The 24,556-nt window shown below is 46.8% G+C and overlaps 2 protein-coding genes across 4 annotated transcripts; both read right to left on the bottom strand.

Annotated features, from left to right (window-relative positions):
* Nucleotides 1–4,019: 4,019 nt before the first annotated feature.
* Nucleotides 4,020–6,575, bottom strand: LOC124656952 (F-box/FBD/LRR-repeat protein At1g13570-like). Its single transcript, XM_047195599.1, has 4 exons — nucleotides 5,730–6,575; nucleotides 4,917–5,069; nucleotides 4,114–4,393; nucleotides 4,020–4,039 (listed from the first exon to the last, which is right to left on the bottom strand). The coding sequence occupies exons 1-4, from the start codon at nucleotides 6,573–6,575 to the stop codon at nucleotides 4,020–4,022; spliced, it is 1,299 nt and encodes a 432-aa protein (XP_047051555.1).
* A 2,502-nt stretch (nucleotides 6,576–9,077) lies between these two features.
* Nucleotides 9,078–23,498, bottom strand: LOC124654672. Of its 3 annotated transcripts, none has more exons than XR_006988416.1 (4): nucleotides 23,349–23,498; nucleotides 9,905–10,045; nucleotides 9,724–9,799; nucleotides 9,078–9,288 (listed from the first exon to the last, which is right to left on the bottom strand). XR_006988416.1 is itself a non-coding variant. In XM_047193668.1 (4 exons), the coding sequence occupies exons 1-3, from the start codon at nucleotides 23,415–23,417 to the stop codon at nucleotides 9,732–9,734; spliced, it is 423 nt and encodes a 140-aa protein (XP_047049624.1). In that variant the 5' UTR covers nucleotides 23,418–23,498; the 3' UTR covers nucleotides 9,078–9,288; nucleotides 9,724–9,731. The 3 variants fall into 3 exon arrangements, 1 of the variants encoding a protein (XP_047049624.1); XR_006988415.1 differs by having other exon boundaries at nucleotides 9,905–10,180; XM_047193668.1 differs by having other exon boundaries at nucleotides 9,905–10,190.
* Nucleotides 23,499–24,556: the final 1,058 nt, after the last annotated feature.

Here is a 24,556-nt window from a genome sequence, read left to right on the forward strand (position 1 = left end):
CTTGCTCGCAAGAGTTTATCGATAGCGTACAGCTTTATAGCAGTAGGAATAGTGAAATAACAACGACGGTGAAATAAACACATGCAGTAGTGATTATAGTAAACGAGCAGGATTAAAATATCGTAGGCACGGAGACGGATGAACGGGCGTTGCATGGATGAGAGAATTCATGTAACAATCATGGTAGGGCATTTGCAGGTAATAATAAAGCGGTATCCAAGTACTAATCAATCAATAGGCATGCGTTCCATATATAGTCGTACGTGCTCGCAATGAGAAACTTGCACAACATCTTTTGTCCTACCAGCCGGTGGCAGCCGGGCCTCTAGGGAAACTACTGGAAATTAAGGTACTCCTTTTAATAAAGTACCGGAGCAAAGCATTAACACTCCGTGAACACATGTGATCCTCACATCACCGCCTTCCCCTCGGTTGTCCCAATTTCTGTCACTTTGGGGCCTCGGGTTCCGGACAACAACGTGTGTATACAACTTGCAGGTAAGATCAATAAACAATGCATATAATGATGAAACAATAACATGTTCAGATCTGAGATCATGGCACTCGGGCCCTAGTGACAAGCATTAAGCGTAACAAGTTGCAACAATATCATAAAAGTAACATCTATGGATACTAGGCACCATGCCCTAACAATCTTGTGACTATTACATGATCAATCTCATCCAATCCCTACCATCCCCTTCAGCCTACAGCGGGGGAATTACTCACACATGGATGGGGGAAACATGGCTGGTCGATGGAGAGATGTCGGTGGTGATGGCGGTGAAGATCCCCTCCAATTCCCCGTCCCGGCGGAGTGCCAGAACGGAGTTTCTGGTCCCGAGGCGGAGTTTCGGGATGGCGGCGGCGTACTGGATGGTCTCTGGAAATATCGACGTACCCCCTGGCGTTTTTAGGTCGAAAGACGTGTATAGTCCAAAGGAGAGCGTCGGGGGGCCGCCGAGGCGCCCACACAACAAGGCGGCGCCCCCCCTGGGCCGCGCCGGCCTAGTGTGTGGGGGCCTCGGGCCCCCACCTGGCTTGCCCTTCTGGCTCCGTCAGTATTCTGGGAAAATAGGGCCTTTCGCATAAATTCCGAGGATTTTCCTGAAAGTTGGATTTCTGCACAAAAACGAGACACCAGAGCAATTCTGCTGAAAACAGCGTTAGTCCGTGTTAGTTGTATCCAAAATACACAAATTAGAGGCAAAACAATAGCAAAAGTGTTCGGGAAAGTAGATACGTTTTGGACGTATCAGAGCTCTGACTGGGGGAACCCTTGATCGGTGGTGGCGGTCAAGACAGCGACGCAACACACCGCTCCCCTTCTCGAAGGCGACGTTGAGGTCTATGACCCTCCCTCACCCTCCCCTGCCCTTCTTCCGGATGAAAACCCAAATCCCTCGGATTGGGTTGCGGTGGCGTGATGGTGTCGTTTCCTCCTTGGAGGCGTCCCTTTGGAATAGGGTGGTGGTGAAGGAGCAATGCGGCGAGGGGTTTCTGGTGGCAGCATTTGTATTGAGGCGATGTGGCACCGTGTTTGTTCGGTTTCCTTGGCACGTTGTGCTCTATGTCCAAGTGTGGCCTGTGTCCATCGGTGATGCGGCACCCTCGATCCTGGGCGAGAGGGGACCCCCTCTTCGGCGGCAAGGCCGTGCTAGCTGACGTGAGGCTGAGGCATGTGTCCTTTCCTTTCGTGGCGGCTTAATTTGCTGCCATTATTCATGTTGTGTCTTCTTTCACCGATTTTAGACTAAAGCTTGCATCTTGATACACAGACTCATGGATGTCCAATTAACGAACAATGACGTGTTCGTTTGGAAGCTATCTCGGTTGTGTATACACTAAAATCTCTTTATTTAAATCATATGAATGGTCATACTACTTATTTCCGAAAATATATTTGGAAAATTAAGGACCCTATGAAAAGTAGGATTTTATGTGGCCCTTCATCAAAAAGTGGTTCTACCTAAAGATAATCTTGCAAAAGAAATTGGCAGCGCTATATGAAATGTTGTTTTGGTAATCAAGATGAAGAAAAACTATATAACATTTATTTTTTTATTGCCCACTTGCTAAATTTGTTTGGCATGTTGTTCATATAACATTAAGTATAATACCCCCTAGCTAATATGATGATTTTTTCGGAAATTGGGCGCTTGTGTTTATTATGGGATCTATGGAACACACACAATGATCTCATATTTAACATATTCAAACAAATTTTCTTTTTACAGGTTATCCCGCTGGTTTCGCATTGGATTCGTATGTGGCGATATCTCCAGCCAGAGGGGCTGCATCAGGCCATGGTTCTGGGTGCAACAGATTGGAAACGGTAGCACTGAAATTATGCAACCTGGGTGGATGATATCACTATAGTACTTTTCCATTTTCAAGTGGTTTCATGTTTCAACTCTTTGTGATCCATAAATTGTAAACGCTGGAACTGTTAATAATAAAATGAGGACATGCTCTCGTTTTGAAAAAAAAAACCCAACCCATCCGGCTGCTTCTACAATTCTCATCTCCTTGGTACTTGCTATCAATCAAATAATAAACATATTATAGCTTCCAGTTTCAGAAATTACAACCACGTTGCACAATGCAAAATTGAAAATCAATCAAACACGTTAGAATCTTCAAAAAAAAAAACAAATTTTGCTTACCCCATGCTTTTGACACTTGTAGAAGACCCACCAGTCGTGCTGGAGCATGAGTCTGCCACCATGAGACCATAGACGGGACAAGCGATGATTGGGATGAAGAGGCCATGGCGGTGTTGGGCAGAAAGGGAAGAGCTCGTGGTCAACATGATGAAAGCAGAACAACTCCGGTGGCAGCAGACCAACTCTGGTGGGACGCGGAAGGGACTGGCTGGACGACAAGGGTTTGTGATGCTAGAGGAGGAAAGGGAAATTTCCTCAAGGAGTGAAAGGGAACATAGATTTCCCGTTTTGTAAATAAACCCCTCATGTAGGTGTGCATGTTTCACTTAGCCGCAACGTGGCCTGACAAGCGGGGTCCAAATGATGCCACATCAGCGTACCATCGATGAGACAATGATCCATACTTAACTACCGCAAGTTTATATTCCTAAGGTGGGTATCTATATCAAAATCGCGTGTCAACCATTTTTTACTGATTGTAGAAGGGTTTATTTGCAAAATGTATTTATATTAATCGCCGACACTCTTTTCGAATCGGAGGGAGTACTTTTGATGAATTTGAATTTTTTTTCCCGAAAGGCCAAGTCTGAAATCGTTATAAAAGACTTCTCCACGGCAGCCAAAGTACCAACAAGACAAGCTAACGCACTGACTCATAAGTTATATCACAGATTTTGTGCCGAACTACCAAATAGTAGCAAGATCTTTTCAGAATAGTACACTGAGTTCCTTGTGAAAAGACATTTTCCATATGCGGTGTATCGAATCTTCAGAAGATTTTCATCGGACACACGAGAGAGTACTGTTCTGTGTCATTCCAGTGATGCGACTTTACACATCTACGGCAGTGCAGACAACCTAGTATTTCTTCGCTTTACCTGCAAATGGAGTCGGGATTAAGCATGGTTAATGTCTTTATCCAAATGAACATAATAGAGATAGATTCTTCGCCGAGACTACTTCAAAAAAGGTTTGATTATAAGAACCTTGTTTCTTTGTTGCTGTTGTTGGCATTATTAATTTAAAAATTTGCCGATGACCTTTTATGTAAAAATAAAAGTAAAAGTTGGGAAATGAATAATGTAGAGCTGCAATGGGAGAGGACCCCACAATTTGAAATTTAGCCGCACAAAAGTAAATGTTATCTTGCATTATGGACATGGTAGTCTGAGTATCTGAAAACATAGCAGCCCAAGTTTTCAATGCTTCATATTAAGCTTACAATCGGAAAGCTTAATATGAAGCATTGAAAACTTGGGCTGCTATGTTTTCAGATACTCAGACTACCATGTCCATAATGCAAGATAACATTCAATATAAGTAAACTTACAATAAAATCTTGTGTGAACCTCACTAGAAACTCTCAAAAATAACTGAAATTGACAAAGCCATACATTCGAGCACAAAATACAATAGAAACGTGTTACCTAAAACTAAGATGGTTTACCTTCATATAGAACCTTTGCATGACTTGAAGCTCTTGGGTAGTTTAGTAGCTTGTTCACTACACCCTCATTAGACATTGAGCATTTCTCACCATGACTTACAGATAATGTGCGAAGAAGCCTTGTCTTAGAAAGAATAAGCTCTATAAAACACAATTCATTTGAAAACCAATGAATACCAGTTATCTGCACAAACTGAAGTTTCGCACACATGCCATCAGTCCATTGTGCATTTTGAAACTCTCCATTTGCCTCATATTTTTGCCCCACACCATCATCGATCTTCATGCATAACATAAGTAAGAAGTCATTCATTGGAAATAGTCATTATATGATCTTCAAATAAGGAAGCGGACTTTTGGCTCTCGGGTGCAACGCACCCCCATAGACCAAAAAAATTATAGTAATTTTAAAAAGTAAAAAAAATTGAATCTTCCTGGAAACCAAGGATGATCAAGTTTGTACTCGTAAAAAAAAGTTTGGAAACAAAATAATTCCCATGGTCTCCAGGGCAAAAAAGACAAAATTATGACGAATATAAAGTGAATAGTACCTGGTCATGAGGTATTTCGAGTTCTTTTTTTACCCAGGATACAATAAAAGTGATTTCCTAGGGAAATATTTTGTTTCCAGTACAATATCTGATCATCTTTGATTCACAAAAAGTTTGTATTTTTTTTAAAAAAATTAATATATTAATTTATTTTTCCAAGTATAGAGGTGTGTGCCACCCGGGAGCCAATCTGTATTTCCCCTTCAAATAATGTACATACAAGTTATATGGTACGTCACCATTCAACATTACCATTATTTTGAGTCTTTCAAGGTTTGGAGCATTCCTCAATAAGCAGAAGGTTGACATAATGGAGGAAAGTTCCGAGAATTGTGTATACAGTTTTAAGCTCTTTAAGTTGCCAAAAGTGCATGGAAGTGCCTCTAGTATATTAGCCCCATTTAACTGAAAAAGATAAAAGACATAATGTGAGAAGTTTGAAACTTGAGGCAAATTTAGAACAGTTGAGCAAATGTTTGCATTCTTTATTCACGCGAGCAAAGCTATTATATTCATGAAAGAACTATATGAGTTTAGGATGTTAAAATTTACAAAGGCACTCAAGTCTCGGGACCCTAGAAACAAAAAAAGGTTAGTTAAACTACTTTCTTAAAAAGCAAGGTATTGTATTAGTTCGGTGCACATAGTTGTAATATTGGTAACAACAATCAACAATTACAAAAAATGTATCTGCAAATCCATATTAAATATGAATACAAAAGGATTTCTGGGAAACCGATATATGCTGGATTATTGAATATATGCAGCTCTATGACTAAATCTCATTTAGTTGGGGGCTTGGAGCTCAACACCAACCACTTTGTATCCTGATTGTCCCTAGCAGGTCAAATACTTCAGCAACCACGCATCATTTTAATTGGGCATCAAGGGAATATGCTGGGAAGGTAATGCACAACATATAAGAAAGAACGTACAACATATCTATGATGTTTATCTGAAAGGAAATTCGAATATATCTCTGATGATTCTAAAGAAAATAAGCATAATTAATTATCTACTCCGTATATTAATAAGATATGGTAAGTTAAGAGCATTGGCATGTACCGGCGAATGACGAGTGCATAGCACGAGCTTGGTAACACTCGCAAATCCGGCGAGGAATTTGGCGAAGTCTCGGTCCGGTAAATAATCCCGGATATCAATATCGGCAGAGTGCAGCGACGGGAGCTCCCCAATGTTCCAGCCTAGATCCCCAGCTGATCGAATGTTCAGGTCCCGGAGATTGGGCGCCTGAATCACCCACTCGGTGAAGTCACCCGCTATTTCCACGTCCCAAAGCAGCAGCTTCTCGACCGACGGCGAGGTCGCGATGATCTCCTCCAGCTGGTGGTACGCGCCGTTCTCCTGAAACCGGACGTTGATGAGAGCGAGGTTCCTCAGCTCCGGGAAACCCTCGAAGCCCGCGGGCAGGAGCGGGAGCGCGCAGCCGTAGAGGCGGAGGACGGTGAGCCGGCCGCAGGAGAAGACGGCGGAGGGGAGGGCGATGAGGCCGTCGACGGAGATGAGGTTGAAGACCTCGACGGCCCGGCGGGAGAGGACGATGAGCCAGTCGTCGATGCGGCCCGCGTGGAGCTGGTCGAGGTAGGCGTAGAAGCGGCGGACCCGGCCGGGGCAGCGGAGGAGGACGCTGTCGACGGCCCTCAGCCCCTTGGACGCGCCCCTGTGGCCCTTGGGGCGGGGGAAGTCGAGGTCGAGGGACGGGAGGGCCTCCCATCGGCGTCGCCAGGCGCGGGAGAGCGCCGACGTGCGCACGGCGTCGCGGAGGCCGACGCGGGTGAGGATGTCGTCGAGGACCCCCGTTGGCAGGGAGATCAGGGCGTCCGCCTCCGCCACCACCACAGCGACCTCAGTCAGCCGACGAGGCGTGCAAGGGCGGGGCGGCGCCGACATTTCTCCGTGACCTGCGTGGCGCTGTTCGATGGTTTTGAGGAAGGCCGATTTGGTGGCTTCGCCTCCTTTCGGCACAAAACCCCAAATGCTGATGCGAGTGGGTCAGGCAGTCCGCCCATTCACTTGACAAAAGAACTAAAATAACAACATGAGAAAAAAAAGTCTAATACTATTGCTTTTGCTTTTCAAGGCAAAGTAATAAAATGCGTGGCATACTAAAAGTATACTACTCCCTCCATTGCAATGAATAAATCACGCTTTTTTCATGTTTTTCTTTAATAAAAAATTATTATAAATACATAAGAATTGTTATTGTTCGTATAAAATTAGCTGGACTTCTAGTGCTATCTTGGTGGTGTTAGAACATCTCCAACAGATGCCCAAAAAAGTTTAGGTGCACTAAAAACGTCTTCTTTTTGGATACAGAGGTGGAAACCGGTGCTCCAGCTGGCACGGCAAAAAACAGCACGAGGTAAAAAAAATTCAAGCGTGCATCGCGAGTGGCATATTTGGCGCGTTCGTTCCATTGCGCGGCAAAACGACTCGTTGCATGGGGCAGTCGGGTTGAGCTTCCCCGATAGGTGCCTGTAGGGCTGAGTTTGCCCGATAAAGTCTGTCGGGTTAGCTGGTCTACTGAATTTTGACTAGTCGGGCTAGCCTAACCCGAAAAGTACTAATCGGGAAACAGTACCCCGATATCTTCTAATCGGGATACTAGTCCCCGACGGTGTATTATTTATGGAAAATTTTAAAATCGAATATTATTTCTGAAAATAAAGAAAAAATATATATTATTTTAAAAAAAATCGCAACATCGGCAAGAGTACCAACACCAGTTTACCAGGGAATAACAACCGACCAGCTTGTCGATGTCGCTAGAGAGCCAATAGTATGAATCATCATTGTCGAGGACATAGCAGCCGAGATAAAAACTGCGAGGATAATCCTCCTCACGGCAACCTTGAAAAAAGATCCAGAATTGATCTGGCGAAGCAAGATCTGAAGACCCATACATAGAGAATTGTAATCTTTTAACATCACCATTGATGTTGGGAAGGAGATTTTGTTGTCGAACGCAAGACCGAAGATCACCTATTGCAGACGATGTCATCTCTATTAAGGGGAAACCAACAAAAAGGCGGCTACCAAAATCCTAACATAATCTAATAAAAACACTATTTTTATTGAAAACTTCACGCATAGATCGGGTTTTCCACTCCTTCCAACCAGCCGGAGGAGGGGGAACCAATCTACGGAGGAGGCTGAAGTGGAGGCGGCTAGGGTTGAGGCGGCGGCTGTTTTCTTACGCGTGCATGTTTTTGGTTTCTCTCATGGTGATGAATGATAAGTTGATAACCCTATATCAGACCAGCGTGATGTTTGGACTTATACCTGGGGAGAATTGTATGCGCCGGCAAAAGTTGTATGCTCACATCCGTACTAACATTTCAGTGTCCCAAACGTTTTTCGGTGGCTTTTGGAAATATAGTTGTGTCATTATGACAAAACAGATGTTTGGTTTCTCTTGTTTTTTTTTGTTTACTCCTTAATCTGCTTTGTATGTTTTGCATGAGGGTTGTCTCTTCACCTTGTATTCTTTCGGTCATTATGGCTTTATTTATAAAGAGGTGTAAAAGCATATTTCAAGGAGGAGGGACGAGGGCATTTGTTATCTCAATTACAGCTTATTTGACTCCCAAGTCATGAGTAAATTCAGACACTGGAACTACGGAGTACGTTCTAAAAAAACGTAAGTGTTTGGCTCTCACATGAATCGTGAATTCCGAACTGGCTACCCCAGATATAACAATTGTTTGTCAGATTTTGGTTGATTTCCTGGAAATATTATGCCGTGGACGCAGGGATGAAATTATAAATGTTGAAGTTTTACAAGATGGAAACTCTAATTTAAATGTGACATCCAAACATAAAAATTAGAACTAGAATGCATTTAAAATAAAATTTCAATTCTACTAAAACAGGATTTGGTATTGAACTACATAGATAATTGTAGTGAACCACGAGGCCGGTAGGGACCATTAGACACCCAACTATCAAGTCAGGCAGATAGCCTTCTTATTAGAACATCCACTATCAAGTCAGGCACATTCAGTTTTGGAAAAATTTGCTACAGGATACTGTTATTTTCTGGCATTTGCTGAAACACACCGTTCGATTGTGTCTTTGCCAGGTACCATTACAACTTTGTGGCACATTTGCCAGAACACACCACCTAACTAAAAACGGAAAGTTTTGCTCTTTTTAGCCAGGTGGTGTGTTCTGGTAAATGTGTCACAAAATTGTAATGGTACCTAGCAAAGACATAATCGGATGGTGTGTTTCAGCAAATGCCAAAAAATAACGTCCTGTGGCACAAGAAGCATTAGCGTAAGTCTAACATCAACTAATTAATCAACCAGTCGTATATCATTAATAACGTCCAATGAGGACATAATACAACAGAATAATACCCAAGAAGCAAAAAAAAATACAAATGCGGAGATTGAGTAAACTGGAAGTAGAATAGCTCTGTCCTCTTACAAGAGAATTTTATTCTTTCTTTTTGGGTTAAAAAATTGCAGTCCCTCTGTTCATAATTCCTTCCTCACACTAAAACCTGACAGGAATTATGAAATGGAGGGAGTATTTATCTTGAGGATTCATGAGACAACAACTTCAAGTAGGTTTTACTCGCCAAAAGTTCTCGTTGGACCTGCAAGGAAAAAGGTGATAAACAAGTGAGATGACAGCGTTCCTTGCATTAACATATACACAAGATTTTATTTAACTATAGAAGATAACAAAATGGTGAAGATTCAGCTCGGTATAGATTCTTAAAATTCATATAGAAATTACACAAAATTATGCAGTACACCATGCGGCAATGAACTTTTAGTGTGAAACTTTGTAGAATGTGGTAAATAAAGAAAGACAAAGTAACCCTCAACGTGTTTTTTCGGGTATATCACAAATATGACGAAGTAATCGTAACAATAATATCATGTAATCCTTATAGAATGTTCGAACAAACTATAACGATGGTACAAGTAGAGTATATATGAATCAAGCTACATAAAAATGTAGGACTAGTTGGATACTTCTATAAATTACAGAAACAGCCGAATGAGAAAGGAGAAAGTTAATTAACCTGAGCCATCAGCTGTCATCATCCGTGGACTCCTCCAGATCAGTTTCAATCCCCATATCCATGTCATCATCAAGATCTAAACAAGTCAAGAACATCAATTAGGCAAAAGGAAAGCGAGTACAAGACCAGCGGCTTCTGCACTTAGGCCAGTACATGAACAAACATCTAGAAGTCACTTTACCTTCAAGGCCGACCTCGACATTAGGTGAAGCTTTGCTGTACTTCAATAACACGTCCAAAACCTCCTCTTTGGGTATTAAGCATTCCACATCAAGTCTAATACTCAGTCTGCGAAGAAGCCTTGCTTTAGAAAGGACAAGCTCTATGAAAGACATCTCATTAGAGTAGAAACCAATGTCCTTTATCTGCACTTCCTGAAGGTTGGCAAACATGCTCTCACTCCACTGTTTGTTTTGGAAATCTCCATTTGCTTCTACTATCTGTTTCTGATCACTACCTACCATGATCTTAAATGAGGGCAGAATAAAAGAAAAGAAGTTAGAATGAAGCAGAGACGATAACCCCTCTATTCCCTATGTCCCAAATTAATTGACTCAACTTTGTCTCCATACACCAAAATGATGTACAAAGAGATAGTTTCTAACCTGAATGCTCTAAGAGCTGTGGCGGCTAGGTCAGGAAGAAGGGAACGAGTCCCTTATAAAGCATCTTCAGAACACTCTCTAACATGGGCCACATGGGCCAAGTAGGTAAGTCACACAGCCAGGCCCAATACCTCTTCAACACTCCCCCTCAAGATGGGTGATAGATATCTATCATTCCCATCTTGTCACATGCCAAGTTGCATTCTCTGGTTCCCAAACCTTTGGTTAAGCAATCTGCAATTTGTTGCGCTGATCTGACATGCTCTATCTTGATGATCCCATCATCGAGTTTTTCTTTGATGAAGAATCTGTCTATCTCAATATGCTTTGTTCTGTCATGCTGCACTGGGTTATGTGCTAGGTTAATAGCAGACACATTTGTTACCCTCCAAAACCCCCCGACGGGCTTTGGTTAAGCAACACGAAGAGCCGGGAAGCTCCCAGGGCCGCTTAGTGGATCCCTGGCACCTCGCGTCGTCCCGCAAATCTTACGCGCGCGTCACGGCGGTTGCTAGGGCGTGCCACACGACCTAGACCTGGTCGGGGAAGGTGTTAGTGCTTCGATTGTTCCTGCATGGTAGACACGTGCACATTAAATACGAGCCTTATCGGCTCTCGGGTTTCCACTGTGGATCGGCTCAAAGAGCCGATCGCCCCATGGTCCTTGATGGATTAGCAATGGCATGGGGATCACGCTTGATCGAGGACAAAGCTAAAGCGATCCACGACGGTTTAGGGTTTTCACCGCATAATCGGAACGTCCTACGTGCGATCGGGCCTAGCGGCTACGAGAGGTGATGCAAACCACCCCTACGAGAGGCCTAAAAACCAACATACGTTGATTCCCGGAACATCCTCGCGAGGACGGTAAACAACGCCTAACGCACTACCGGATCGTCCGACCCCGACATAAGGCCTAACTATGCGGATATTAAACTAATCCTTGCGGATGCAAGGAGCAACTATAACGGATCGGATCTACTAAGCATGATCAAGCAAGATGCTGCCCTTACGTCTAGATAGACGTAAAGGGCAGCTAGGTGTCCAGGGACGGCATTGCCACGCAGATATGCACGTGAAAGCACCAATGCGAGCCCCTAAACACCTAAGGATAAATAGTACCGCTCGCCATCAACAAGGCTTCAGCACGAGCAGTACAAGGTTAACGAATAAACTTACGCTGCCTAGATCGCTAGATGCGATCTAGGCAGCATGGTGCTTACCCGGGAGAAACCCTCGAAGAGAAGTGGTGACGATGCGCCGTATTTTGTGTTTGTTGAACGATGATTGTCCTCCTTTTCCGATAACCCTAGATACATATTTATAGTCCAAGGGACTTTCTAATTGAGGCGTGCACCTAACCGTGCACGGGCCAGACTCTATCTCCTTAATCTAAATTACAACGCGATCTAATATGCTACAGATACATGGGCAACTTGGCCCAAACTCTCAGTGCAAGGCCGCTTCAAAGACGCTCCACATGTAATCTTTTAAGCCCATCTTCACTTACGGCCCATCTCCTGATTTGGCCAAAATCAGGTGATAACACATGCCCCCCTGGTTTTGGTAATGATAATATCAAAACCATCTGTCTTTTTTCCTCGAGGGGTCATGTCGTTGCAGAACCGTAGCAGTTTTCTTCGTGATGATGTCTTGCCTTCTCAACTTCTCTGCTTGATTTGACGGTTCTGGCACCACGTCCTCGGGAACTGCTTAGGCATCAAATCGCTATACCCCTTTTTATTTGGCCTCTTCCCGTGGTTTCTTTCTTCATCCCCCTGCTCCACAGTAGCCATCGGCAAACCGAAAAACCCTCCTCCGCCGCCATGTCTTCCTCTTCGTCTTCTCCTTCATCGGGTTTTTCCACCCAATCCTCCACCTCCCGTGAGCCAACGCCTGAACGGGACCCACAGGAGGTCCACGCGGCCAACATTCGCCGCGCCATAGCCAACGGGGACGAGTCGACCCACGACTCATTCGTCTGGTCAGAAGACGACCAGTCCTTAACGGACGGGGAGAGCGACCTTCGCTTCCTTGCCGTTGGGCAATCGGAGGAGGAAAGCGACGACGACGGCTTCTCTGGGACGGCTACTCCTCCGCCGAGGAGGTGAAGGAAGAGGAGGAGGACACCACCTCCTCCGACGAACCGCCGGCCAAGCGTCTCTCGCCCTCGGCCCGGCAACATCGGCGACTTCGACGGCGACTATGGCGACGCTAGCGAAGAAGATGAGGACAATGAAGGTCCCGCCGGTGGTCACTACGAGCGGTGACGACGAGCCGGCCGGGAGCAAGCGCCGGCGACGGCGACGGCGACGATGAAGGCAGCTGCGGCCCTTAGATAGGATAGAGCTAGGGGTAGTAGATGGGGCAATGTTCCCCCTAGCAATTCCTTTTGAGAGCAATCAGCTCTTTTATGTAAGAAACCCTTGTTTATCAATGAAAAATTCCCCATTTGATTTTACTGATTCCTTAGTGATGATTTAGCCGATTGCCCTTCGTACTGAGTCTGCCGATTGTCGATTCGGTAGATGCACAATGAGCCGATGGCAAAGCATCAGCTTTTCCAATAGATTGCAAAACAGGTCGATCCAATTACCTTCTCAGATATTAACTTGCAATCCATGAAATTCAGATCCAAACCTCCAACCGGACAGGTCCGACGTGCAGCTGTGAGACCCCTAGATCCTTAGACTTCGAAATCATCCGATTGTAGTGTTTGTCCTGACAGCAAAATCTCCTGGATTAATGCCTCCAGGAAAGCTCCTTAGTCCGCTGCTGACCACCTTGATTTTGAAGCCGTTACTCCTGTAAAACAGGTGTCACTCGTTCACAGCTTCCCTTGTTTCCTTGCAGCAACGGGCTGGTTCAGAGCCTGATCAACGATGATGGCTCCTTCTACAAACTCTTCCTGCCATCCTAATGGCTTTCCTCTGCCAGAGTCCTCCTGTTCCACATGGTCATGATGCAGAGATAGCCAATGCCAACACCACGGGCCCTTCAGAATGAGGAATTTTTTAGGGCTAGCTGCCCCACGAGCCTTGGTCCAGGCGAGCACAGAAGTGGACCAGCCACACGGGTCATCATCGGCTTTCCAACTGTAGCGCAACGTTAGCCGATTCTAACCGAATCGGATGTCAACAGCAGAGAACCTCCAAGGTGAGCTGCCCCCCGAGCCATTCCAGCTCTTCATCAAAACTTGGCAGGAAAGCTTACGCCCAAGGAGACAGTGCACTAGGACAGCTCTGGAAGGATCAGCAGCTCTCTCGAACTAAAAAGCCTCACACGCAGTGGCCCCTGAGCTTCTCCCTAGCTCCATTCTTGTGTCCTGCTGCTCCGATCAACTCACCACCTTGAGCAGACTAATGCAGTTTCTGGTGACGATGTCTGATGAAGCTGCCACCTTGGTCAGGCCCTAGGAAGAGACGCCACGGCCAATTGACTGTTCATTGGCTGAACCTGATCTGCATGCTTACGCAGGCGCTGCTAACCCCGAGGATTTGCCAATGGAGCCACCAACCATTCCACTGAGGGATTTCTTCAGTAGAACATCGCTATGTACCTCGGTGACTGCTCCATTAGGCTTCCGCCTGTAACAATACCTTGAGTCGATGGCCGTGCATCGGCTTTTAATCCTTAAGTCGATGTCTATGCATCGGCTTTGCTCAAAAATTTCTATATTTTCGATTTTTTGTGGCCGACTTGTTTATGTATCGGCCCCCATGCTTGAGCTGCTCTGCTGGATGTTTGACATTCGTTCCCAGCTCCGTATCCTCGTATTCATCCATCTATGTGCCCCCCGAGCCGATTCTGTCAAGTAATTGATGGCATCGGCTCTTCAGGCATCTGTTGGATCAATGCTGAACACAGACAAAAGAATGTTGAGGATAGTTTCGGCCGATTACCAGAATCGGCCTCCTTCTTTGTTGCAATGCTTGACGATGGTTTGCAACTTCTTGGATTTCCACTGTAGCTACGTGGCATGTTGGAGATAAGATCCTTTTCATTTTTTTTGAGGGCCGATCGCAGGGATCGGCCTTGCCACGTATGTCCAATGTCTTGGACTTGCTACTCCGTCCAGGTCACGGATATCATGTTCGCATTAGCCGATGTCTCTGCATCGGCATCAGCCGATGCCTGTGCATCGGCTTTCGCCTGTTTTGGGCGCCATACTTTCTTTGGCGGGCGCGCCTTCGTCTCCACTATTTGCTGAATCTTCACGGCCAGATCGGGCCGTGCTCTTCTCAACGTGTACGAGTGCGTGCCTCGGCTTCTTCCAAGTTTCGCGGCCGCTGCACCCGACGCTTCGAGAATGGCTGAGTCCATCGGGGCACCACCTTGGTCGGTGATACCTATCTTCTTCATCCGACTCCTCGAAGTCTTCTTCTTGAGATGACTCGGCTCGTTTATTACGAGGTGGGAGAGGTCCTAGACGCTCGAACACTGAAACTTCACTTGCCCTCCTTCTTCTTTGCTGTTTGCATTCTGGGCAGTTCTCGATTGTTGGCAATCGGCTCATTCCTGAGTCCCAGCAATGTTTGAAGAAGGGACAGCTCCAGTGCTTGTCCACGTTGTCTTGTTCCCTAGACCTCCCTCTAGCGCGACGTTCGTACCCGTCGTCGTTCCTGTCATGCTGACGATACCACCTGTTTTCCGCACCAGACCGACGATGTTTCTCATCGTCTTCGTCGTAGCGTTGACGTCGGTCGTACTGCTGCTCATATTTGTTGAGGAGATGCACGGATAATGGGCGCTGATACCGTATGCTTCTCACCTCCTCCTCGGTCAGGTACCGTCTATCGTCGTCTTGGGGCCGGTCGCGTGGAACGGCCTCCTCTTTATCTTTGCCACGAGAGTGGCTGCTCTCTGCTTTGTCCGCGCCATGGCGAATCACGAACCCTGCCATATTGACATCGAAAGAGAACCCTGGTTCTCTTATGGAGTGGCTTAGGTCCACCATGTTGACGTCTGGAAACGGACGCTGTCTACCTTCATGGCAAGCCGTCCGAAAGTTAATCGGCACTGATTCTATCGCCATCCGAATTTGTGCGCGCGATACTTTGCGGTCGTTGGTGGTGTGCGTGAACGAATGATGCCACTTGCGGTATGGCCTCTTGTTCATCTCTTGTGCCGTAGGGATCTTGTGGCCTTCGGGTAGCTTCAAGCTGTTTCTCTTTCGACGACGGATCGAAGATCCGTTCGGTCTTGGTCACGTCGAAGTCCAACCCTCTTGGAGGCCCTGGTGGATTCACCCATTGGCGGGACACGAGTGCCGGCGTCCGAGTCCACTCGGCTACCGCAACTTCCTGATCTTCCGCGGAATCTTCATCTTCATCGGCATTGACCAGGTTGATCGCGCGCTTGAACTTGTCTTGGTACAGTTCTGGATGGCGCTGCTCATATAAGGTCAGTCTATTGACCAGGTGCGTCAGCGAGTTGTACTCAACTTGGAACGTCAGATCCTTGAACGACGCTGCCAGGCCTGCCACGGCCAGCTCGACTGCCTCTTTCTCAGTTATATGAACCGAATAGCATCGGTTCTTGACAGTTCTGAAACGTTGAATGTACTCAGCCACTGTCTCTCCTCGCTTTTGCCGAACTCGTGCTAGTTCGGCAATACCGGCTTCGATAGTCTCCGAATGGTATTGGGTGTGGAACAGTTCCTCCAGTTGCTTCCATGATTGCACTGAATTTGGCTGCAAAGAGGTGTACCACCCAAAAGTCTGGACCGGTGAGGGATTGCGAGAAGCACCTCACCCGTAGCGATCCGATGCCGAAGCCATGCCCGAGCTGGGCCGGGTATCGGCTCACGTGCTCGATGGAGCTCGACCCTTCGACCCACCGAATTTGTTGAAGTCCGGAAGCCGGTACTTAGGCGGTAGTGGGATCAGGTCGAACTCATTGGGGTACGGCTTGGAATAGCCGATTATCTTCTTCTTCGGCAAGATGCCGAATTGATCTCTCAGGACTGCGCTGATCTGATCTGCGGTGGAGGTAGTGGCAGCTGAACTTTCATGGACTGGCGCAGTGGCATACTTGGCTAGCCACGCTTGTTTTCTCAGCTTCTGCTCCTAAACTCCCCGCTGCTGCAGTCGTTCTTCCTGCCGGAACAATTGCTCCTGCTCCGGCAATCCCTCCTGGTGGAGCCTGGATCGCTTGCGTCCAGTTGTTGCAGTCCGGCACAAACGTGCACACGTATCCGTGTGGGATTTCCTTGGGCGGGTCATGTAAGAATTGATAGTCGCCCGGGTCGCCCCCAACTTTGTAGACGACGTATGCCGGTGAGCCTTGTTGCTGTGGAGCCACCGTTGCGTACGGCAGAGGCGGCCTGGTGTGGAGTTGCATCTCTCCCTGGTGCGTCCCCCGAACAGGTTCTGAAGGGGAGTAACGACGCTCCATGATCTCTTGCACCACACGGAGCGCAACACGCTCCAAAGTGTTCACCAGGCTCTCAGAGTGCCGATGCAGTGAATGAGCCACCATGTAGTTGATCTCCTGACGCAGGGCTCTGGTACGTTCCTCTGAAGGGAGAGACAGATCCAACCCATCGAGGATGCCTTGTGGTGCGAATCCTTTGAACCTGACGCCGTGCGACCGGGTCTTCTCAAAGGAGCCGATGAGTTCGGCCTCGAGGATGACCTTCAGGTCATCGTACTTCTTCTTGTGTTCCGTGGGGAGATCCTCGTACGTGATCGGTTTCTCCGCCACCTCGGATGTCGATGCTGACATGGATGTTGACGTGGATGTTGCAGAAGAAGTCCCACCGGGCGTGCCAGAATGTGTTACCCTCCAAAACCCCCCGACGGGCTTTGGTTAAGCAACACGAAGAGCCGGGAAGCTCCCAGGGCCGCTTAGTGGATCCCTGGCACCTCGCGTCGTCCCGCAAATCTTCTGGCGCGCGTCTGGCGGTTGCTAGGGCGTGCCACCCGACCTAGACACGGTCGGGAAGGTGTTAGTGCTTCGATTGTTCTCGCATGGTAGACACGTGCACATTAAATACGAGCCTTATCGGCTCTCGGGTTTCCACGTGGATCGGCTCAAAGAGCCGATCACCCCATGGTCCTTGATGGATTAGCAATGGCATGGGGATCCCGCTTGATCGAGGACAAAGCTAAAGCGATCCACGACGGTTTAGGGTTTTCACCGCATAATCGGAACGTCCTACGTGCGATCGGGCCTAGCAGCTACGAGAGGTGATGCAAACCACCCCTACGAGAGGCCTAAAAACCAACATACGTTGATTCCGGAACATCCCTCGTAGGGACGGTAAACAACGCCTAACGCACTACCGGATCGTCCGACCCCAGCATAAGGCCTAACTATGCAGATATTAAACTAATCCTTGCAGATGCAAGGAGCAACTATAACGGATCGGATCTACTAAGCATGATCAAGCAAGATGCTGCCCTTACGTCTAGATAGACGTAAGGGCAGCTAGGTGTCTAGGGACGGCATTGCCACGCAGATATGCACGTGAAAGCACCAATGCGAGCCCCTAAACACCTAAGGATAAATAGTACCGCTCGCCATCAACAAGGCTTCGAGCACGAGCGGTACAAGGTTAACGAATAAACTTACGCTGCCTAGATCGCTAGATGCGATCTAGGCAGCATGATGCTTACCGGGAGAAACCCTCGAAGAGAAGGGGTGGCGATGCGCCGTATTTTGTGTTTGTTGAACGATGATTGTCCTCCTTTTCCGATAACCCTAGATACATATTTATAGTCCAAGGGACTTTCTAATTGAGGCGTGCACCTAACCGTGCACGGGCCAGACTCTATCTCCTTAATCTAAATTACAACGCGATCTAATATGCTACAGATACATGGGCAATTTGGCCCAAAATCTCAGTGCAAGGCCGCTTCAAAGACGCTCCACATGTAATCTTTTAAGCCCATCTTCACTTACGGCCCATCTCCTGATTTGGCCAAAATCAGGTGATAACAACATTGTCACACCATACATTTATGCAGCTATTCTTCAACACCTTTAGTTCACTTAACAGATTCCTTACCCACAACATTTCACTCAGCCCTTGAGACATGGCCCTATATTCGCTTCAGCTGTTGATTTGGAAACCACTTGTTGTTTCTTGCTCCTCCATGACACCAAGTTTCCTCCAAGGAAAACACAATACCACGAAGTTGATCTTCCGTCATCTAGGCAACTTGCCCAATCAGCATCACGAGTATCCATCGACATCAAGATGTCCGTTGCTCTTGAACCACAAGCCCTTTCCTGGAGTTCCTTTCAAGTATCGCAAGATTCCGTAGATCGCTTCAAGATGTTCACTTCTAGGCTCATGCATATATCTGCTCACTACACTCACTTGCAAAGGCAATGTCCGGTCGTGTATGACATAGATACAACAGACCTCCCAACTAGTCTCCGATATCTCCCTTTATCCACATGATCCCCTGATTGTCTTGTCACTTTATGATTTTGATCGATTGGGGTTGAAGGCGCACGACGGCCCGAGCATGCCAACATCACCGAGAAGATCCAAAGTATACTTTCTTTGAGACGAGCTATTCCTTTTGCTGACCTGGCCACTTCTATACCAAGAAAGTACTTTAGTCGGCCAAGATCCTTTACTTCAAAGGCCTTACTCAAACACTTCTTTAGCCTTGCTATCTCTCCTTCGTCATCCCCGAGTAATAATGATATCATCCACATACACCGCAAGAATAGTAATCTTTCCCTTAAAATGTCTATAAAACACTCGTATGGTCCCCATTGCATTGTCCGTATCCCATGTCACAAGCCGCACGCCTGAATTTTTCAAACCAAGCTCTCGGGACTGTTTCGGTCCATAAAGAGATTTTTTCGGTCTACATACCTTGCCTGTGGTTTCAGTGAAGAGAAGCCAGTGGAATTTCCATGTAAACTTCTTCATGCAGATCTCCATGTAGAAAAGCATTCTTAACATCAAGTTGGTGTAACGGCCACCCAAAATTTGTTGCACATGATATCAAAATCCTCACTGTGTTCATCTTCGCCACTGGTGCAAAGGTTTCATCATAATCGATGCCATAGGTCTGGGTGTACCCTCTTGCCACAAGTCTTGCCTTGTATCTTTCAATCTTTCCTTGTGCATTTTGTTTCACAGTGTAAACCCATTTACAATCGACTGACCCTTTTTCTCTGTTGGAAGAGTTACTAACTCCCAAGTTTTGTTCTTTCTCAATGCCTCGTAGTTCTTCCAACATGGCAGCACACCATTTTTTGTCCTCCTTTGCTACCTTCCGGTCGGTTGGAATAGATGCGGTCGTAGGGAAGCAACAAATGCTTTGTAGGAAGGAGACAGGGCTTCATATGACACAAAGTTGCCTATGTCGCATTCATCATACTTTTTATGTAGTCTCCCAACACAAGCCCGAGTTCCTTTCCTTAAAGCAATTGGTAGATCCATTTGTCCTTCTCCCATCGTTGTCGAGTCCCGGTCAACTTGACTTTCACTCGATGAAACGATCTCAGAGTTATCCTGATGTTCAACTTGTAACTCTTGTTGCTCCCCCGAACATGTTGCGCACCCACCTGTCTTCTACTATAAACTTGAAGATTTTGTTCCTCATTCAGCCTTCTCCATCTCTGCGGTAAATTCTGGCCTTCTCCACCTCCATCCTGTCTTCCTGGAATGAGACCCACTATTGGTTGAGGTTGTGGTTCTGAGATTGTCTCCCCCCATCGAGTTCACTCTCCCCTCTTGACCAGTCCCGTGAGCTGGAAAATGGTCAAGATCTTCGAATAATATGCTCGGATCAGTCTTCTCTCCATAAAATGGTTCGGATTCCCGAAAAGTGACATCCATGCTCACAAATGTTCTTCGTTCCGAAGGGCTCCAACACTTGTAACCTCTTTGTCCGGAAGAATACCCGAGAAAAATACATTTCGAGCTCGAGGATCCGGTTTGCTCACCGAGGGCTCGTGATCTCTAACAAAGCATGTGCATCCAAATAGTTTTGGAGGAACAACAAATGTATTATCCTTCGAATTAATTCACATGGTGATTTCATACTCGTCACCCTCAATGGCGTACGGTTGATCAAATAAGTTGCGATCGGGACAGCTTCACTCCGGAGAAATTTAGGCACGTTCATGGTGAACATTAAGGCCCGAGCAACCTCCGGTATGTGACGATTTTTCCTTTCAGCCACACCATTCTCGTTGAGGCGTATTTGGACATGATGTTTGATGCAAGATTCCCTGCTCGGACATGAAAGCACCAAATATTTTGTTAACATATTCCGTACCATTGTCGGTGCGAATAGCTTGTATTTGTACATTGAACCGATTCTGCACAAGAGCATAGAATTTTTTGAAACACGGGAACACTTCATCCTTGTGTCTCATGAGGTAGATCCAAGTCATCCGTGAGTAACAGTCAATAAAGGTTACAAAATACTTTGCGCCACTTATATATACCACTGGACATGTCCATACATCAGAATGAACCAACACAAACGGAGAGATACTTCTGATCCCCTTACTCACATAAGAGGTTCTAGTATGTTTGGCATACTCACAAGCATCACACTTGAGCTTGCTTCTGTCAACACCCCTCATTATATCAGGAAATATTTGATACATTTTGTCAAAAGAGACATGTCCCATTCGACGGTGATGGATTAGAGCTCTAGTCTCCTTGTCTTCGGTGACGACCACCGGTCCTTGATTCCCATCCTCGCTTGGCACGCTGCGGTCCATGTACCACGGTCCGCTATGCCCGGTCCCGATCCCAAGCTTCTCGCTCGTCACCCTCTCTCGTATCGAGCACATATATACGTTAATGGTCACTTGACGGTCAATCCGATCAACCGAGTGCACCGAGAGACACTAAGTTCACAGGAAAGGCAGGCACATATAACACCGATGATAGTTCAATAACGGGATTACATTTAAGCTGTCCCAACTCCTCTAATAGGTTGTCTCTGTGCCATCTGCCGTATGTATAGTTTCACGATGTGTAGGAGAATATTGAATATAGGACTCAAATTCCTTCGATTTCCAGTAACATGTTTGGATGCCCCTGAGTCTAATACCCGGCCTCTATTAATTGAATGTGCTGCTACGATGCATTTTCGGTATTACCTTTATTGGTGTCGACAAAGTTGGCGAAGTTGCCAAAGCTTGAAGTAGTAGCTTCGATCCCTCTCTAGGCTCTATGGTTACGGGTTGTTTGCCTTCACTTGATGCAGCCATATTTGCCCTATGAGCCCCTTCTCCATGCCAAGGACCGAGCAACCCGGCCACGGCCACCTCTCGTTGTTGTTGCCAACCCAACCACGACCACCTTCGTGGTTGTAGCCACCTCTGTGGTTGTAACCACCACCTCCGTAGTTGTATCCTCTTCCTCTTCCCCTTATTGATGAAGTACAAAATCTGCTCAAGTGCCACTGATTCTCCACGGGTAAAACAGGTCTCTTGTTTCATTCCTTGTTGTCATTGCAAAGGCAGATTGCGAGAGACCGTTCGCTACGTCCAGCAGATTTTAGACGGACCTCCTCTTGTGACATGGCTGAGATAGCTTCATCAAGGGAAGGAAGCTTGGGCTGGTGCAGTAAGGTAGCACGTCTGCTCTCAAAACAGGAGTTCAGCCCCTTCAGAAACTTCATCACACGGCGGCGTTCCACATATTGTTTAACGAGTCACCACACACTCGAATGAGGAAGCTCTAGGGGATCACGGTGATCCAAATCAGACCGGAGACGCCGCAACTCAGCCACATACACCATCGGGTCCTTCTCACCTTGACGCAAATCGTGCACGGCATCCTCAATCGCGCCATCGGCATCAGATTTCCCTTTCCCGAGTACAATTTCGACAAAGTACTCCAAACCTCCGCGGCATTTGGAAGCCCCTCAGCTGAAGCGGCAATAGAGGGGGTCAAAGAGTTCAGCAGCCAAGCAAAAATCAAGGAGTCTGTCGCACTCCATTTCTTCCAGTCTGCACTCCCCTTATCTTCCGGTTCAGCAGCACTTCCTTGAACATGCCCATCCAGGCCTTTTGTCCTCAGAATGAGCAATGCTCTCCTTGACCAACTCAGGTAGTTGCTCATCCCTTCTAACTTTACCTCATTTGGCATGAGCTCCACCTTCCGCACCATCTCTGCTTGTGAAACACGAGCAACACCCCCTTCGGCGAAGTGCTCTCGGCATTCTTGGCCACGAGAAGCCGGGCCAGCTTCTCAAGAGCCGTTGTGAGCTCGTCCCCCATCTTGCACGGCACCGGCGAGACACTCCTCCCACTTCCTCTCGAGCACACCACCACCACTGCGCAGTCCTCCCGGCTCCACCTTAGGCCACTGCCGTGCGGTCACCATCGCCACCTCCATCGCCCCTTGCTCGATACCATGATGTACAAAGAGATAGTTTCTAACTCTGAATGCTCTAAGAGCTGTGGCGGCTAGGTCAGGAAGAAGGGAACGAGTCCCGTATAAAGCATCTTCAGAACACTCTCTAACATGGGCCACATGGGCCAAGTAGGTAAGTCACACAGCCAGGCCCAATACCTCTTCAACACAAAATGTGGTGTATGGAGACAAAGTTGAGTCAATTAATTTGGGACAGAGGAGAGTAGTAAAGTAAGCACTACATCTGTTTCACCAACTGGTTAGTGAAGAGCTATTTAGATTTTCACTAAATTAAAGTTGTGAAAATATGGTGGAGCCTGTGATTCCCCGGTTAAAAGAAACATGTCAAAATGCTTTCATCAAGAAAAGAAATATCATGGATCGAGTGATGCTACTACATGAATCGACACCCCGTGTTCGCAAACCATTTTTCTTGTCACTAAAGGCCCTTTAAAGGTGAAGTGCCTGTTATAAAAAAAGTTAATTGGTTACCCAAATTTTGATAGGAATGTAACAAAAGTGAAAACTGGAAACGCTTACGACAGAAAATAGACAACGTCCAAAGTTGCATGCATATTGGAGGTCATTCATTTCAAAATAAAAAGTATTATCTATTTTTAAGGGAGAAAAACGTAAAGATGAACAAATTGCAAGGTGGCATTCACAATCACCTTGATTTTCAGTTCCTCCAGGTTTGGAGCATTCCTTAGTATGCAAAAACTTGACAGAATGTTGGGCATGTCAAGAAAGTGTGTTCTGAGTTTCAAAATCTTCAAGTTGTCAAATTGACAAGGTAGTGTCTCTAGTATAGCTTGCGCGTGTGGCTAGAAAAATCAATAACGTGATGTAAGGGCAGTGAAACTGGCATTTCTAGAATAATTTTTCTCCAAAAATATATTTATATGTTGACAAGAATAAATTTTGCATCATGGAATAGTATTTCACAATTTGAGCTAACAAAGATAAATGAACATGTAAAGGTTTGCGAGCACCAGTTCATGTCAGAGTAGCAGAAGAACATGTTAGAAAAGGAGCACATACCGGTATGCTATGGCACGTGTAAATCTCAAGCATCTTGGCATGACAAAGCTTGCCAAGCAGCATGCCAAAATCACGGCCAGAAAGATACTTTCCCAAGTCGATAAGAGCGTATTCCAGGAGCGGGAAATCACCAAGGATCCAGCCATAGTCGTCAGATGAAGCGAGGGTGAGGTGACGAAGGTTTGGCGCCTGGATCGCCCACAGATTCATCGTGTCGCTGAGGGTCCGGGCTTCACCAAGGTACAGATCCTCGATCAATGGTGATTTGGCTATGATGTCCTGGAGATGGTATTCGCCGCCCGCTGGTAATTCGACCATGAAGAGCTTGAGCTTGGTGAGGTTGGGGAAGCCCATGAAGCCATTGGGGAGACCCGGGACCCTGCACTCGCAGAGCTCGAGGGAGGTGAGGCTGGCCAATGCAAAGACGGAGACGTGGAGAGGGAAGATGTAGGCTCCGTCGAGGTACAGGTACTCGATTCTGCAGCTGGCAAGCTTGCGAAACCAGACCCCGAGGCTGCGTGCCGATCCCTTTCCAACAAGGGCTGAGAAGCGCCGGATGCGGCCAGGATAGCAGTGGAGGACTGCCTTGACGGCCTCGCGCGCGACGACCTGTTGTGCTGGCCAGGTAAGGTCGATGGAAGGTAGGGCCTTCCAGCGGTGGTGCCAGGAGCGGGACAACACCGAGGTGCGAACAATGTCACGGATGGGCAGGCGGGAGAGTATATCATCCAGCATCTGTGGAGGAAGGGACAACAAGGTGTCCATGGTATCCGCAGGTGCGGGTCTCTTCTCACGAGAGGGTGACGGAGCCATTGTCGGTGCAAATGATGGCAAGGAG

This window comes from Lolium rigidum, chromosome 5, assembly GCF_022539505.1.
Source record: "Lolium rigidum isolate FL_2022 chromosome 5, APGP_CSIRO_Lrig_0.1, whole genome shotgun sequence".
Lineage (NCBI taxonomy): Eukaryota > Viridiplantae > Streptophyta > Magnoliopsida > Poales > Poaceae > Lolium > Lolium rigidum.

Bases quoted from the DNA above. Each gene is read 5' to 3' on its own strand.
- LOC124656952 (XM_047195599.1), bottom strand. From the start codon at position 6,575: ATGTCGGCGCCGCCCCGCCCTTGCACGCCTCGTCGGCTGACTGAGGTC. The intron at 4,394-4,916 runs GTAATGTTGAAT...TTATGCATGAAG, and splicing joins TTGAAAGACTCAAAATAATG to ATCGATGATGGTGTGGGGCA. The intron at 4,040-4,113 runs GTAAACCATCTT...TGTCAATTTCAG, and splicing joins TGCAAAGGTTCTATATGAAG to TTATTTTTGAGAGTTTCTAG.
- LOC124654672 (XM_047193668.1), bottom strand. From the start codon at position 23,417: ATGCCCAACATTCTGTCAAGTTTTTGCATACTAAGGAATGCTCCAAAC. The intron at 10,191-23,348 runs GTGATTGTGAAT...CCCTCATTTAAG, and splicing joins TGGAGGAACTGAAAATCAAG to ATCATGGTAGGTAGTGATCA. The intron at 9,800-9,904 runs GTAAAGTGACTT...TGACTTGTTTAG, and splicing joins TGTCGAGGTCGGCCTTGAAG to ATCTTGATGATGACATGGAT.